This window comes from Xenopus tropicalis, chromosome 6 (genome assembly GCF_000004195.4).
Source record: "Xenopus tropicalis strain Nigerian chromosome 6, UCB_Xtro_10.0, whole genome shotgun sequence".
NCBI lineage: Eukaryota > Metazoa > Chordata > Amphibia > Anura > Pipidae > Xenopus > Xenopus tropicalis.
In genome coordinates, this window is record NC_030682.2 from 37,306,653 (window position 1) to 37,323,646 (window position 16,994).

A 16,994-nucleotide genomic window follows, 5' to 3' on the forward strand; every position below is an offset into this window, starting at 1 on the left:
AACCGTTCAGGGCTGAAACAGCAGATAAGGAGGTAGAAACAATAGGATTTCTACCTCCTTCTGCCGATTCAGCCCAACGAGGTTTCGTACGATATCAGTGCGTGTATGGCCAGCTTAAGACATGGGCTACCTTAGTAATAAGCTCTTGTAATGAATCAACCTTTCTTTCACAGACGCCTGTTTGGTAGGATCTGCTGCTTACAGTATGGGTCTCTATTCATTTGGTCCTATAAACAACCGGCACATCTTTACATTCCTAAAGAGCAGTGGATATTTTTTTTTAAAAACTTCAGTGTGCTAATTCCAAAGTAACTAAGACAATAAAAAAAATTAAAGAAAAACAGAAAATAATTTTATTGAAATATTTGTTACATGCATCATACAGAATGCTTGCAAATAAGAACTAAGGGTGATATAAATCAAAGACAATATAAGTTTTATCACTGGTCCTGCATTATATTTGCATTTAGTGCCACCTTGCAGATGGGCAAGAATGGAAGTGCCAAGTCCGACACTGGGTGACAGTTACAGTTTAGCACAGTGCCATCACCAAGGTAAGAGTGCGCAGAGAAGAGAGTCTTGGGATTGTTTCACATGAAAAATTAAATAGAAAAGCAAGGGGTACAACCAGTTTAGTCCATAGTAATACTTAGTAAATGTTATTCATGTTTTTATCCACATGGCCTAAAATGGATTTATTACGCATTACTGCACAGCCAGCCTGGTTTTCAGAGGGAAATAGTTTAGTCCATCTCTCTCCCACCACGGGACAAACGCATTCCCTGACCACCTAAAGCAGGTGGGAGGTTACATTACAGAATGCTCACAAAGCAACATAATCTGTTTGCATCATGGAAAAAGATTTATGTATTATTTTTGGTGAACATAAGGCAAATATCAACCAGGGTCCCTGCAATGCCCCCCTCCACTGTACCCAGCCACAGTAAGGACACTCCCCAAAATGGCCCTACTTCTCCATACCAATTTTAAAAATGCAAAGGGATCGCCCAGCATAATTGGGATCACCAACTAAAACTATTAATTTAACAAGAAAGTAACTGCTTCATGTGTGTGATCGCCACCAGAAAGCAAAGAAGTTTTTGCACAGCTAAGGGAGGGGGGTGTCATTGCTGTGGCCGGAGAGTACACAAAAGTACAAGGCACTCTTGGTTAATGTTTGCCTGTTTTTTCCTGGCCCTCACTCTCACCTACTTCACTCTCCTTTTTTCTTTTATCTGGTTATTTTTATTTCAATTGTTTGAATATCACTAAGTTTCACCACAAACCCAATTAACTGTGCTGAAAGTATGGTGTACAGTTTAGTGCACTCTACATTTCTATGGTTCTCACCATGTTTAACTCTTACGGGGTACATTACCGACATATACAAATGATCTATAAAACAGGCAATGTGGGGGTATTTACATTGTGAGATACTAACAAAATTAAAATGAACATTAAAAAACAAAGCTGTATTGCTTAAATGGCGACAATGTTCCAAAAAGTAGATTCATAGGCACAACATCATTATAAATGACCTAACCATCTCTTGTCAAACTCCAGCTGATTGGTCCTACCAACATATAGCTCTGTATAAGGAAACTGGGACAATTAATTACATTTTTTTTTTAACAAGAAGTACAACATTATAAACAAGAGACTGAAACACATTGATACAGCTGAACACTCCTTTCCCTGAGGTTACACATTATGTGCAGGTACCAACAAAACCTTGTTTATATTGTTTAAAATAGGAGATTTACTACATCATTTGGCGCTAACCGACACTTCTAGGGTGTCTTCTCTCCTAGCCTACAATGTTTAAATAATATAAATAACAATCTACATTTCTGTCTCCCTACACAGTGCAGATGCAGAAGGTTCCAAGTCCAGCAGCCATATACAAAATAGTTACTGCTGTAATTACCCCAAACATCCTCTTTAGTTTGCTCCTCCAGCCAAAGCAAATCGGTGTGCCCAGTTCTGCCTCTGCTCAGGCACAATAAGACACACAGAATATTCAAACAGGATCATGAATAGTATTTTCATTATTTAGGTTAGTTGTTTAAAGGGCAAGTTAAACCCTAATCATTGAGGGGTGCCAAAATGTTAAGACCCCTCCCCTGCAGTTAACAGAATTGCTAGGTTTGTTTCCAGAGCCGCTTCCCTTCTTAGGGGAAAAACTACACCAAGCTGGGAAGTCTGAATTGCAGCAGCACAATCTTACCTCGCTTCTCCGGTTCACGGTCAGACTTCTATGCACAGTAGCATCGAGTCCCACAGTTTTACACTGTTGTGCATGCTTGATTCTAAATCTGGGAAAGACCAGTAGTAAGATGCCGATGCATTTTAAACTTCTCTGGGCTGGTGCATTTTTTTTCCAGCCTGGGGAATAAACATAGCAACTCTATTCTCTGGGGGGGGGGGGGGGGCTAACATTTTTGTGTATAAGGTGTTTTTTTTGTCCTTTGAAAAGGAAACAATATATTCATAGCTTCACATTAGATCCTTGTTTACTTGTGCAAACTTTGCAGAATGACTGTATTAGCACCCTTGGCGCTCTCCTGCTACCCTAGGAAAGTGTTCATCTGCAGTCAGGCAAGGGTTGGCTAAAGGTTTTGCTTAGGGGCTAAGAACAAATATCAAGCTGACCAGGGTAACTCACCTTTAAGTTGTCAACTTTTAGTGATTTTTGGAAAGTCCTATTCTTAGCAACTATTTAATTGGTATTAATTATTTTTTATAGATTTTTAAGTTTATTTGCCTTCTACCTCTTTCCTGTTTTTACATGGGGTCACTGATTCCAGAAGCTAAGAAACTTTTGCTCTGTGAGGCTTCTATTTTATAGTCATTGTTACTTTTTATTACTTATCTATCTTTCCAGGCCTTACCTATCCATATTCCAGGCTCTCATTACTCTCATTCAGAGCTGGCTTTAGGAAGTTCTGCTGAGGAGCACATGGCAGCAGTTACAGGTAGGGAAAGCAAGAGCTCACAGAAAGGCCAATAATATCATGAGGGGATTTCTAATCTAATTTGTTATGCACCTGCCTATGAATCGGATATTTACCTTTGACTCTATCCTTCTCCCACATGTCTATTTTCCATGGTGCAGCTCAGGACCAGTGCACACAAGATAAGAGAAGTCCATTGCATATTCACAGACCCAGTGCTATACAAGGAATCCATGGAAAATAGAGTAAAGATAATGCTTTTTCAGTGAAATAAATAGATGACCAGCAACAAGTCAGTGGAATGGAGATTCCACTTTGGTTATTATGTCAAATACAATGTTTTAGGGAGGTTTCCCCAAAATGTTGCATATAACATAATCATAGGGGTATCTCCCTGAATTGCACTACTTCTTTTGCCAGTCATCCCATTGTTATTATTTGGTACCAAAGACATAATTATAATATTGGAGAATATATGTTTAAGGGATAAGCGCATCATCAAATGAATTGAACCCGACTATGAACTTTTTTTAAGCAATCCCCTTATGGCGTGTCAGTCCAACTCTGTGCATGGTTCATATTTAAGCACATAAGAAGCATTCACAGTACCAGGCAAGCTCAGTATGCAGAATGCATCTCTCCAGCACAAGACATACAGCAACAGAAGCCTTTTCCAAAGGAACATCCATAAAAGGGACTAGTGGAGGTTTTTAAGAGTTTCTGCCCCTCTAGATCTTGAGAGAACTTTCCACAGAATTGTTGGTAAGCGGTAGGAAGCGCCTTTACTCCTCGGATTTATTTGCTGTCTGAGAAATACTGGCGTCAGCAGTTTGTTCCGAGGAAGAGAGAGACGCCTCTTTGCTTTCCTTACTTCCTTCTGTTGCACTTGGTGCGGGTGGACATTCTGCTTCTCGGGAAGCATCTGTTTGAGAATTAGAAGCCCCTTCAGTCGCTGCAAGCTGTTCATCAGGTTTCATTTCCTCTACTAAAAAAAAATCTTTAATTAATTTTAATTTAAAAAAAAAAAAAAGTATTGAGCCAGCAAAATCTATAAAAGAGAGAAGCATTGTTCAGCAACATGCGGCTGTTTATTATGATGAACAAGTTTCAATGTACCCCCTGTTTTAAAATATGGGGATATTATAAGTCACCTTGGAGTTACATGATCTGTATAAAAGCTCTCAGCCTTTGGCCTTGTGCCCTTTATATGATAATGGAATTGCTATGTAATTTATAATATCCTTATATTTTACAATAGGGGGTACATAATTTACTATTTAAAGGCCCTTTAATGAGCTTTATATATTGCAATGGAGGTTTAATTGCACACACATCACAAACCATTCATTTTTTATTTTTCCCTATTAGTCAATGGAAATATTGAGAGAAGTGTATAATTATTTCCCTGTTATGTTTCTCTTAGTGTCTATGTAGGTAGTTACTGGCTTAGCTAGCTGTTTTCGTTTGGCTAAAATACCTCCCCCACAGTCTTCCTACTGCGTTATTATCCCTCCAATTCTTCATGGCAAGATAATACCAATATAGGTACTGCTGTGTATTGATGCTGGTTCTGAAGGAAATAAATGTACTTTGTAGTTATAAAATGCCGCAGTACACCGATATCTTGGCAATGATTAGCTAAAAATTCCAGGTAATAATTAGAAGGGTGGGCAAAGAGTATAGCAGTCATTTTGACTGTCAAACAGCAGAACAGGGTGATACTGAAGGGAATGTTGCATTGTTTGTCAGATTTAGAATTCATTATAGTGCTTAAATGGTATTGCCTTTAAAGGAGACATATCCTATACAAATTATGAATGTGCCAGGGAATTATACTCCTCTAGATATAGAAGGATTGGGCTTAAAAATGTTGTGTTTCGAACTGATTTATTGAGAAATTCAACCAAAACCTTACTAGCCCCGCCCATCTGTCCCACTTCTTGCTGGCTGAATTCTCTGGGGGGCGGCGGCTCTCAGTACACTGCACTGTAGGATAGGAACCAATCAGCAGCTAGGCTGACCTGATAGGGAACTGAAACCTGTCTTTGCTTGTGTGAGTGCAGGGCTGTGATTCGCTCTCCTGCTCCTACTGTGCTTCTGGCAGGGACCGTTTGGACATGCCCACTCTTCATTTCACACAGGGACAGAGAAGTGAGAGGATCTATAGGGAGCTCCAATAAAGGGGCCATTTTTACAGATAGGATTAATGTTTAGCCCAAAGTGAAACCAGCACCGTATATTATTCATAACTGCCTACAAAATTAGGGTTTTCCCCATTTATCTAATATGTCTCCTTTAAGTCATTTTTATAACAGATTATGCTGATTATTTGGGAGTATGTTTATTTCCCTCAATGGACTCAGCAATTTATGCCTGTTGGTAAAGACTGCAAGTTATTTTAGGTCTGAGTTGCCCAAACTTTTTTTTTAATTATGGCCTCACTTTAGTCAAAAATAAGGTCCCAGCCCCTTAGCATTTATATCAAAGTTACAGATATAAACAAAAAGACTGTTCCCATAATAATCACTCATATAATGACTCCATAGTTCCTCTGACATCCAATACTGTACATAAGCATTTACCCTTGGATGTCACCCTTACTGCCATTATTCCAGGACTCCTCCTTCCACTGGTTTGGCCACGGGTGGGGTCAGCCCCAGAGTATGGGCACTGCTGTTTTAGGTCCTGGAAAAACGTGTGAGCAAGTATTGGCTGACTAGGGGCATGCAATCTCACTGCCTGGGGGGAGCAGGAGGGTCCCTGCAATCAGAAGGTTCTAAGTTGGGGCAATTTACTTTGCCAAAAACCACTTTTATCATAGAAATACTGTACATTTAGAACAGACAGAAAGACTGAGGACCACTTGCTCCTTACAGATCAGATTCATTGCAGAAAGGAGGACAAGACTGCAGCACAGACTACAATACTTAGGGGCTGATTTACTAACCCACGAATCCGACCCGAATTGGAAAAGTTCCGACTTGAAAACGAACATTTTGCGACTTTTTCGTATGTTTTGCGATTTTTTCGGATTCTTTACGAATTTTTCGTTACCAATACGATTTTTGCGTAAAAACGCGAGTTTTTCGTATCCATTACGAAAGTTGCGTAAAAAGTTGCGCATTTTTCGTAGCGTTAAAACTTACGCGAAAAGTTGCGCATTTTTCGTAGCGTTAAAACTTAACGCTACGAAAAATGCGCAACTTTTTTATTATGTCCATTTAAAGGGGTGGTTCCCCTCTAAGTAACTTTGTTGTATGTTATAGAAGGGCCAATTCTAACCAACTTCATTTTTTTATTTTGTATAGTTTTTTAGTTGTTTGCTTTCATCTTATGACTCATTCCACCTTTCAAACAGGAAGGGGAGGATTGCACCGTGAGTCAAAAATATTTTTTTATTACTTATCAAGGCCCTCTCTTGTTCATATTCCAGTCCTTCCATTAAATCACTGCCTGGTTGCTATGCTAATTTAGAGCACAGCAACCAGAGGTGTGAACAAAAAGCTCAATATTTCAAAAACATATAATAAAAAAAAATGAAGACCAATTGCAAAGTCTCTCAGAATATCACATCATACTAGAACTTAATGTCAAGGTGAACAATCACTTTAAAGGACAAGAAAAGTCTAAACAAATGTGGATTTTGAAATCCAGACAGATCAGGCAAATTTTTATATATAAAATCCTTCTGCAATAAAAACAGTAAAAGGTTTTGATAACACAATGCTACATTGTACAGACTGCAAGCTCTTTGGGACAGGGACCTCCTTCCCATCACTTATGTATTAACTACTGCCATTAGTTTCATTTAGATTTAAGCTGGCCATACACTGGCAGATCCGCTCGCTTGGCGATGTCGCCAAGCGAGCGGATCTTCACCCGATATCCCCACCTACGGGCCTGGGGCCAAACGATCGAATTCTACACGCGGCAATAGGGCAGTCGGTTCGGGGACTGCATCAACGAGCCAATGCGGTCCCCGATCCGACTAGATTTTCTAACCTGCCCGATAGATATCTGCCCAATTTCAGGCCAGATATTGGTCGGCCAGGCCCATCGGTTCTGCCCCTACAAGGCCCGATAAGCTGCCGAATCGGCAGCTATATTCGGCCCGTGTATGGGGACCTTAAATCTTCCTGTGTCTTGTAAAGCCCTGTGTGCACTTGTGTAGTGGGGCTATATACTGTACACAAATCAGATGCAATAGTAGCTGTATGTGATAATGCCCCAAGCTGCTGTGTGTGAGCCCTTGTACATGACTTTTCATTCCAAGCCCCTCCCCTACCTTTCTTACTCAGCTTTTCCTGTCTTCTCTTCTCTCTGGCTGCTTCCTCCTCTTGCTTCTCTCTCTTCTCCTTCAGCATTTTGCAGACTTTTTTGTGTGTGAACCAGTGGAGTTTCTGGCAGTTCTGATCACAATATATCACCTAAACAGAATAATTATCATGTTACCATTTATAAATTCAAACTTTGGGCATTTTAATTTCATTACACTTTCCAATGGGGGCTTCTCTAGCTCCAGAACACACAAAGCAATATGTCCCCAAAAGTGTGCCTAGAAATAATAATGTCAATCAGTTTCTTACAAGAACACAGCAAAACTCTATGTCCAGTAGAGGGGTAAGGGCTCTGGCACATGGGGAGATTAGTCGCCCGCGGCAAAACTCCCTGTTCGCGGGCGACTAATCTCCCCGAGTTGCCTTCCCCTGCCATCCCACCGGCAAACATGTAAGTCGCCAGCGGGATGGCACACGCGGCGGCGCGATTTCGCGCAAATCGGCGAAAAAGACTCGCGAGTCTTTTTCTTCGATTTCCCGAAATCGCCCCGTCGCGTCTGCCATCCCACCGGCGACTTAACATTGTCGCCGATGGGATGGCAGGGGAAGGCAATTCGGGGAGATTAGTCGCCCGCGAACAGGGAGTTTTGCCATGGGCGACTAATCTCCCTGTGTGCCAGAGCCCTAAATGGCCACTGTGTGTCAGAACCTCAAGCTTGTCATGGTACATGGAGATAACATTGTTATCTACAAATCCAGCATTCTGTGGCATTTGCCTTTAAAGGGATAATCAGTCTTATACAGAGTCTTAGCATTATTTAGTATTATTAATAAGTCTTATACCGAGCAAGGAGACCCTGCAAAGAATGAGAATGCTGGGAAGGAAAACCAGTTTTTCCTCTTAAAACTTCCTTCTTTACAGAATATTGTATAGGCTCACCCACTGGGTTTTGAAGCATAGCGAGGGCAGCAGGGATCTGATCACTAAATGCCCTGGCTGTGGTCTAAAACCCAGGGATTCCCGCTGCTTTGATTGTAGTAGTATAACATTAGTTAAGGGGCTGCAGGATTTTACAAATTTTAGTTAAAGAGAGTACAACAGACCAAGTCAGGACTATTTGGGATGCCAGGTAGGAAAATCTGGAGCACCACACATTGGACATTTTTATGTGTGTCTTTGTGTTTTTTAAATCCCTTTAAAGGAGAAAGGTAAAAACGAAGTAAGCTTTATCAGAAAGGTCTATGTAAAAACAGCCATAAGCACTCACAGAAATGCTGCACCGAGTTCTCTGTCAAAATATTTGTTGTGTCTGTTTTCCTGTGCCAGAGACACGCAGCTCTCTCCCCTCCCCTCATGCTCCCCCCTCCCTCAAGAATGCTAAGAACTCCCTCCCCCCCTTCCCTTAGGAATGTGGATCTGAGCCAATCAGCAGGAAGCTTCCTCATATTCTTACAAGCTGAGCATGTACACTGGTCTGGGTCTCGGTGCAGGAGTGAGGCATTATGGAAACTTTCTTTACACAGCTTTTATAATTCCTGTTTGGCTTCTGATCATCTGAACAGGTGAAATATGGGGAGACTTATTAGCCTTTCCTTCTCTTTTAATTCTAACTACCAGTATCCCTGGTCAGCTCTGGGCAGGTTAGACAGTGGGCAAGAGATTGGTCAAAGAACATGTATGAAACGTTAAGTGTGTTGTAGAAAGTCAATGTCATCACCTCCTTGAGAATACTGTGTTGTTCCTTCCTTTTTATCAGAGAATTATAGCATTAATCCTTTAATCAAGGCGTTAAACAGGGTGAGAACACTGGGACACATTATTCTTTATAGATCACAATTTTACAGTAAGTGATGCTGGCCTTAAAAAATAAATTAGGAGTAAACACTACTTAGAACCCCACTCCTTTTAGCTTGAATTTATTGGGCAGAGTAGATCTGGCGTTGTGATAAATAACTAACTCATAAGCGGCCATTTATCCCTGTGTTGGCTTTGATGACACTGAAAATTAGGATGCAGCTTGCCATTAAGTTTTCATCCGTTTACCCTTTTTAACATGCAAAAGAAAAGACAGCATTTACAATAAGCTTACCAGTTTGCACACTGAGCATCTCTTGGTGGCACCTTTCTCTCCACACGTGGTGCAAAAGTCTGCATCGATAAAGCCCACTTGTCCAGTAATAGCTTGCGTAAGTATCGAGAATGCGGTGGGATCAGATCCCTGAAAGAACACACCAATCTAGTTAACAATGTCCAACCTCATCAAACCTCTAAACTGGTCATCCACAAATAGATTGCTTGTGTGAGGAGGTCAACAAAGCAGAGGATCATTGCCAGATTTGGCCACCAATGTGCAAGGCCAAATCTGGCTGACCCAATCATTTGGCCGACAGGTCAATGATCAGATTCTAAATGGGAGTATACAGACCCACTGGGAGGTAACCAACCACATCTATGCATCAATGTAGCCCTTGCCCAATGTGTTTTGAAACCTGCCTTACAGATATCTGGCCAATAGCCCTCACTTAAGATACCAATATACCATCTTCTCAGAGGGGCCAGATCAGTAGGTTTATCCTTTCAGCAAGTAAAACATTCTCAATATAAATGTATGCTGGTGTGAACAGAATGAGACCTGTACCACTACAAATGAAGAATTACAAAATGAAGAGTTATTGAATGTTGGGTTGAATTGGGCTGCAATCTTTCATGCAAGTAACTTTATATCATTATCCACTGATTAAATATCCATTTTTAGAGTAATCTATCTACTGTCTGGGGTGTTGACAAACAATATTGGTTTGTAAAGTGGTTTGTGGTTACGCAGGAGTCCAAGTAAGATTTCTTCTGCCATGCAGAGACAATATTAGCCCCACATGGGCAAGACTCTCCGAGACATCAATACGGCCCATTATTTATACTCATTTATATTGATTATTTTCTGTAACCCAGTGAGGGAAAACACTACAATATGCCAGATACACTGTAGGTTAAAATGCAATTAAGGTACCTGCAGTTGTTTAACTACCATGGCACAGGGGAAACCATCATGAAAGTACCTGCTCTTGAAATGAGCATGAAGACAGAACTGAGCTACAATGCATTGCTTTGCTAAAGCTTCTGCTACTGGTGCATAGGTACCTGGCCAGGGCCTATAGATTTCTACTTAGACTACTCTCAGTAGGATGGCTTAGCATCGCCGAGGAAAGGCTAATCTTTGATTTCCTAAAGCTGCTGTACAAAGACATATGTAGCACCTTTCACTCTGTTATACAATAACAAGCTGCTATAATTAGAAGGAATAATATATTACACACAAAGTGTGAAGTATACATTCCCTGGTTGGCCATACGGAGATCAATAACTATTAATGTTCAAGCATGCCTATGCAAGCGTGAAAAACCTATTCAAACTTTTTTAAGCTCCTCCGGTTTCTTTAGCAAAGTTAAAAATGCATTCAAGTGGCAGCCAAAGGCTATGGCACAAACAGTGTTTTGGGATCAAGGGCTGATTTCTTGCTGTATATCACTTTCTACTAGCATTAAAGGCATACATTATAGGGTGCCCTGCATATGGTACTATTGCCTAATAATTAATGTGGCTCTGGGCAAGCTGACATTTCAGCTAATGTCAAAGAGCTGGTGTTTTGGGCAACACTAAAATACCATACGTGCCACTGGCCTAAATGTTCTATTTACATTAAAACAGCAGAAGTACTGAGCACCAGTAATAATAATAACAACAACGTTTCATTGGCTGATGGAAAGAACTTGTATATATGAACATGGTATGTTTCACACAATTTGCCTACATTGCCTACTGCAAAAGGTTGCTTTTAAAGGACATGTGAACCCCAAAAATAACTTTTTGCCTAAGAAAACTCAATTCTAAACAACTTTTGGTTTTTTAGTTATTTGTATAAATAATTTAGGTTGACATGTCCTTTAAAGCACAAGGAAACCCATGTACATTTTATGCAGGGCATACAATCTATAGATGGGGTCCTTGCCCTTTAAAGGTTGCTTGCAGACAATGCAAGAAAGCTTTTTAAAAAATAGCGCTAACAAATGTGGCTATTGAAATAAATATCAATAATTGGTTGGTAGATTTTTGGCACAAGCTGAATATTCTTGAGCTAATTGGAACTACTTTATTTTGCATTTAATCACGGTCAGTGCTATGAATGTAACATAAAAATGCCTTACAATCTCCACTGGAGCGATGCTCCGGACAAGCTGCTGGAGTAATGTTGCTTCACAGTAGGGAAACTTCCTGATGCATTCTCGGATGAACTTCTCCTGGAACACGGGGAAGCAGTCCGGATCTCTACCTTTTAATAAACTGCAAGTTGGGCAGAGGGGTAACTGGTACATGTAGTAATATACAATATGCAGGTCTTGTTTTTTTTTAAATGTACTCAAAGGGATAATCTATCAGTTGATACCTGGAAAACTGAATTTGTAGGCGCTTATTTCATGAGCACTCACTATGAACAGTTTACATTTTACAGAACCTGTGTGTTTTAGGAATAGTTTAGAAAAGAAATGTGACGAGAAAGGAAAATCACAAATGCCATTTCCAAAATGAATCATGTTAAAAGGGTTGCTGCCACCGTTCCAAAAAGACACAAGGGATTATCGGCAGTACAGCCACCTCACTGCCAAGCCCAGCTCACTTAGGTTGCTTAGGAATCTTGCTGCAGCTGAGGCAATCAAGCCTTTTAGTTGGATCCTTTAGAGACAGTAAAAAAGGAGGTAAATTTCCAGTACATCTCTACCCAACACTGAACAAGGTTCCTGAGCGCAAATATAAATGACTTTGTTGATATCGCTCCCTAAACCATGTTATGGGACTGTAAAACGTTGTAGTATATTTTTGAAAGAAGGAAAATAATGATGTCTAGAACATAAGCTCTTGCTGTGATTTAAGAGAATGCACTGCCTTTCAGAAAGGGTGGTAAATGCAACATAAAAATCAATAAGCTAACAACAAATAATACAGTGAGACCTGAAACAGACCCTTTGGAAGTGAAAAAGCTCGAGATTATCAAAAATTCGAAAAGTAAGAGCATATTGTTTGTTCCTGAACCGAGACAACATTGATTTTTTTTCCAAAGCTGCAAATGCTATTCAAACTTATTCTCCCAGGCTAAAAAAAAAAAAGCAAAATAAGAGTAACCGGTTATAGAAGGCAAAAGTCTATCCATACTGCTGGACAAAAGCCTTTCTCTCACTGCAAAATGCTTTTTATGACTGTAAGTACCATTAAGGCTTTTGATAGCATCTATTCCACAGGTTAAATATAGTTCAGTTGTATATATTAAAAGTATGTTCTCTCAGTTCTTTGCTGAGGGAAATGTCAGACAAGGCAAAATCACCCACTGAGTATAATGGAAACTTTCCACCCCACTCTATGTGACATTAGCCTTAAAGAGGACCTTCACTTACGCTATATAAGTAATATAAATCTGGTTTCCTTCAGTCCTGGAATTACACAATCACAGCAAATAGGCAGGTGCCATTTTGTGGACACTGTGATGAAGGCAAGCTTTGTATCACCCCAAAATCTTGTGTATGTGCCAGAATGGGGGACCAGATGCCCAGGCCCATGCACTGGCTACACAATTAGATGGTAAGGAGGGAGGGGGAAAGTGTGAGCTGAATTGAAAGTTAAAGTACTTGTCTGCCCCGCCTCTATGCCTAAGGCATACAGGCGGGGCAGGCAATATGTGATTGACAGATGGGATTTTTAAATGCCTTTATAATGGGTTTGGATGTGTTAATATAGAAATGAATTTGGGTTTCTTGTTTAATTTGAAAAGGACTTTTATTATACAGCTTTTTATGTCTGGGTGACAGGTCCACTTTAAGTTTCTGATCTGTAACTACACCTACATTACATACTGTATCTTTCTAATTGTTATATTAAGAGGCTTAACAAAACAAACAAAACCTGTGTAGTTATTAAGAAAAAAAATGGCAGTCTGACTGCCAACAAATGTATTGTCTGGTCACATCCTTACTTACCACCCACAGCCTTCCTGTAGTCCTCATCCTCATACCCAACATAGCATGGCCTAGTGGCCAGGGACAGTAGAGTGTGGTCTGACAGTACTGACAACTGAAAACACCCACTAATAGATTGCTACAGGTATAGCAGAAACAGGGACTCCCCAAAGCTTGCACAACCTCTCCTCATTTGCACACATAGCACAAGGAACTCTGGAAAGAAAACCTAGTTCTAAAGCTTACCCACATTGGGTTTTCAAAAACAGTATGCTAATCAAAACATTTTAGTGATCCTGGGTTTCCATCCCAAAATTCCTTCTAGTTTAAAGTCAGTTTAATCAGGAGCCAATTAACCTGCCTTTATAGTTTGGGTGTTGGGAGGGTGGGAGGAAACCAGAGTAGCCAATGGGAACCCATGCAGACATGGGAAGAATAGGCAAAGAGTGCCCAGGTCAAAATTAACTCATAACTCAGTTGGTTACCATCCTGTATTAAAACAAACTGCAGTTTTAAAGAAAAAATGAATTTCTCTCTTGCAATATTTTGAATGCAACTTAAAACCAATAGCATTTTAAACTTTTCTAGCACATTTTCTATAAGTAAACCCTTGCCCCTGCACCACAGGTGAAATATGGAATTTGCCTGTGTGACTAACATACAGCAGTACCTTAAATAGAAGCTTTCAGCTGTTTTGATGGATCTACATTTTGATCTTTGATCTTACATTTTGTGACATGTATACACGCACAACACAATTACTATTACAAAACCACTTACTTTTTAATAAAGTTATCAAGTTTGTCTTCTTGATCCTGGAGGAATGTAGAGCACTTCTGCATTACACAACTAATATAGTGCATTTTCACAGCCAAAACTTCATTCATGTCCTTTTGCTTCATACATTTCTCACAGATTAAATCCAGCACTGTGCAACATTTCTTTAAAGCATCTATCTCCATCAGAAGGGGGTTCTCTTTTATTAGAAAGACAATCTGAAGGTTCAAATACAAGGGACAACCTTTTAGGTGAAATAGGAAACCTGCAGCAGTAAAATGAAAACTCCCAGACAATCAGAATTTGTCCCAGTCCATTCCAACCATAAGCCATTGACATGGAATACAAGCATGCCTATGACATATCACTTTTTCAGGTGACTTAAAATGGGCACAGGGGTGAAGTGTAATTGGTCAAAAAAAATACATATGATTATGAATTGTTGAGCCTTGTTCCTTCACACAGAATGTAAACAATCATGGACCTGGGTCTTTTTCCATTAATTTGCACAAGTGATGCTGTGTACATAATAAGCTATTCTTGTCCATACATTATTAGGACAGTATAAGAATGCCTCACTTGTAAAGGCATAGGCTAAATATCAACAACATCACTTTACCTCCTTCAGAACGTCAGACCTCAGCCAAACACACTTAGATTTGCCATATCCAAAATATTCTGTGTATAAACGTCATGTAAGAGCTAACATGATAACAGAGGATAATCATTGTTATTCATCGTATTACAATGGCAGTAAATTCATTCACAAAGTTGGGAGGAAGGTCTCACCTTAACAGGATGCAAGTTTGTGGTTGTAATAACCTTGTACAAGGGTCCAGCTAATTTTGATGGTAATTTAGGTTCTTTGTTTAACCCTTGAGTCTTGGTGTAATAATCCAGTTTTTCCCGTGGAAAAAAGTTGTTGATTACTGTGACACAATCATGCTGGCCTAAAACATAACAGATTATAAGTTAAATCTATTATATATTGTTTATATACTGTAGATACATCTGAAACCCTTCTAAAACCCTTTATCATTTCAGCCACATGACTCAGGACCTCCTATACTATACAGAAGGAATTCTGTAACATTATGGCCTTTTACATATGACTTTCCTGCACTACACTATATTATATACTGTATATAGTTTGATAACAGTATATTATACACTAAGGATTACAAAACAGTGGCTTTGTTGGTGTTTATAAACTATAAATCCCACCATAACATATACATTTGCCATATTAAGTGCGAACAAGGGGAAACATCAGTTTAAAGTAGTCAGCTGTGCACATTATTTATGAAACACTCAAAAAAGCAATAAGTTGCATAGAAACTATACTATCATATTAAGTAGGGATTATCCTCCAATTTTCCCATCAACATCACCCCCCCTCACCCACCCCCCATGCAACTACTAGCAAAAACTGACATGCTGTAACTGGCAGCTATTTCCTCTAAATGTAACTATGCAGTGGAGGAAATCATATATGTTTAGTGCTCTCAAATTATAGGCAACTATATACATATACTTCCAAATAAATATAATTTCCATTCCTGAAATGTATTTTATTTTTTAACTTGTCCAAAGACACAAAGGGGTTAATGTACATTTCCATCTAGAAAGCTTGACAGCAACACAACTCTTCCCAGGGGATCCCCTCTTTCCAGCATTAATCCCATCCAGATCAGTTTATACTAAAATAGTTTGGAAAACAGAGAAAAGTAAAAGAGCAGTGTGTGGCTGTGTGTTCCATTTAGGCACTAGAGCAGGGGTAGGGAACCTATGGCTCGGGAGCCAGATGTGGCTCTTTTGATGGCAGCATCTGGCTCGCTGCCAAATCTTTAATAAAAAAAATAACTGGGGGCGTGGCCTGCGCTCGGTGCATAGAAGACACGTTCTAAGCCCTAACTCGTCGCAGGCCACACCCTCCTCCGCATCGCATCCGGCATCCTTGGCACCCACCCTACCTTGCCCCTGCGCTCGGCGGATAGAAGACGTGTTCTAAGCCTTAGAACACGTCTTCTATCCGCCGAGTGCAGGCCACGACCTCCTCTGCATCGCATCCGGCATCCTTGGGACCCACCCGACCTTGCCCCGTAGCATCCGCGGCCAAACATATTGTATGGCTCTCACGGAATTACATGTTAAAATATGTGGCGTTTATGGCTCTCTCAGCCAAAAAGGTTCCTGACCCCTGCACTAGAGGCATAGAGCTGCACTAGGATATATCAGATGTTTTTGGGTCAAAACAGATCCAACATGAGGAGTCTAAATGACATGGCTGTGAAGAGTCAACATCTTTCCTGCTAGCTGTCTAAGTTCATAAGGCTCATTAACCAGCACAAGTGAAACATGCAATATTGTGTATGCGCTTAAATGTTATTAAGAAAGAGAACTTAGTCTGTAATTACAATGTTGCACACTGTGGCTATAATTTCAGCATTTGAAGGTCCTATGCCAAGTGATCTGGGGGTTAGATGAGTTCTAGTTAAAGTCAAATAAATGAATCAATGAATGCCTTTTTAATAACTCATATACTAAAAATGCAAATTGCTCTAATGATGTTACAATTAGGAACAGTGGATATCAAACCTGCTTTTATATGATTACAACCATGCACAATACATTTTATAAAATTGTCAGTAAATGTTTTACCTACAAAAGCTGCCATTTGTGCTGCCGTTCTCCCAACAGAGTTGACTACATCTGCGTCAGCTCCAGCCTCCAGCATCAGCCAAGCAATTTCTTTATTCCCTGTATTTCAGTTAGAAAAAAGAAAAGGGCATATTTTAGTTCAGGTATGAGACCTGTTATTCAGAATGCTCGGGATCTGGGGTTTTACAGATAAAGGGTCTTTCCATAATTTGGTCCTCCACACCATGTCTATTAAAAATTCATTTTTACATTAAATAAACCCAATAGGACTGTTTTGCTTCCAATAAGGATTAATTATATCTTAGTTGGGATCAAATACAAG

The 16,994-nt window shown here is 39.9% G+C and overlaps 1 protein-coding gene across 4 annotated transcripts in view; it reads right to left on the reverse strand.

The window, feature by feature from the left end:
- Positions 1-330: 330 nt before the first annotated feature.
- ankmy2 (ankyrin repeat and MYND domain containing 2) overlaps positions 331-16,994 on the reverse strand; it is a 30,595-nt gene continuing 13,931 nt past the window's right edge. Inside the window, exons 4-10 of one of the 4 annotated variants that reach the window (XM_031903806.1) lie at positions 16,673-16,771; positions 14,801-14,961; positions 14,015-14,229; positions 11,435-11,570; positions 9,322-9,450; positions 7,249-7,381; positions 331-3,951 (exon numbers count right to left, since the gene is read on the reverse strand). In XM_031903806.1, the coding sequence (XP_031759666.1) occupies positions 3,737-3,951; positions 7,249-7,381; positions 9,322-9,450; positions 11,435-11,570; positions 14,015-14,229; positions 14,801-14,961; positions 16,673-16,771 (1,088 nt within the window). In that variant the 3' untranslated portion in view covers positions 331-3,736. Of the gene's footprint in view, positions 3,952-7,239; positions 7,382-9,321; positions 9,451-11,434; positions 11,571-14,014; positions 14,230-14,800; positions 14,962-16,672; positions 16,772-16,994 lie in introns of all 4 variants that reach the window. The other 3 variants (XM_031903805.1, XM_004915416.4, XM_002933303.5) reach the window with 3 other exon arrangements.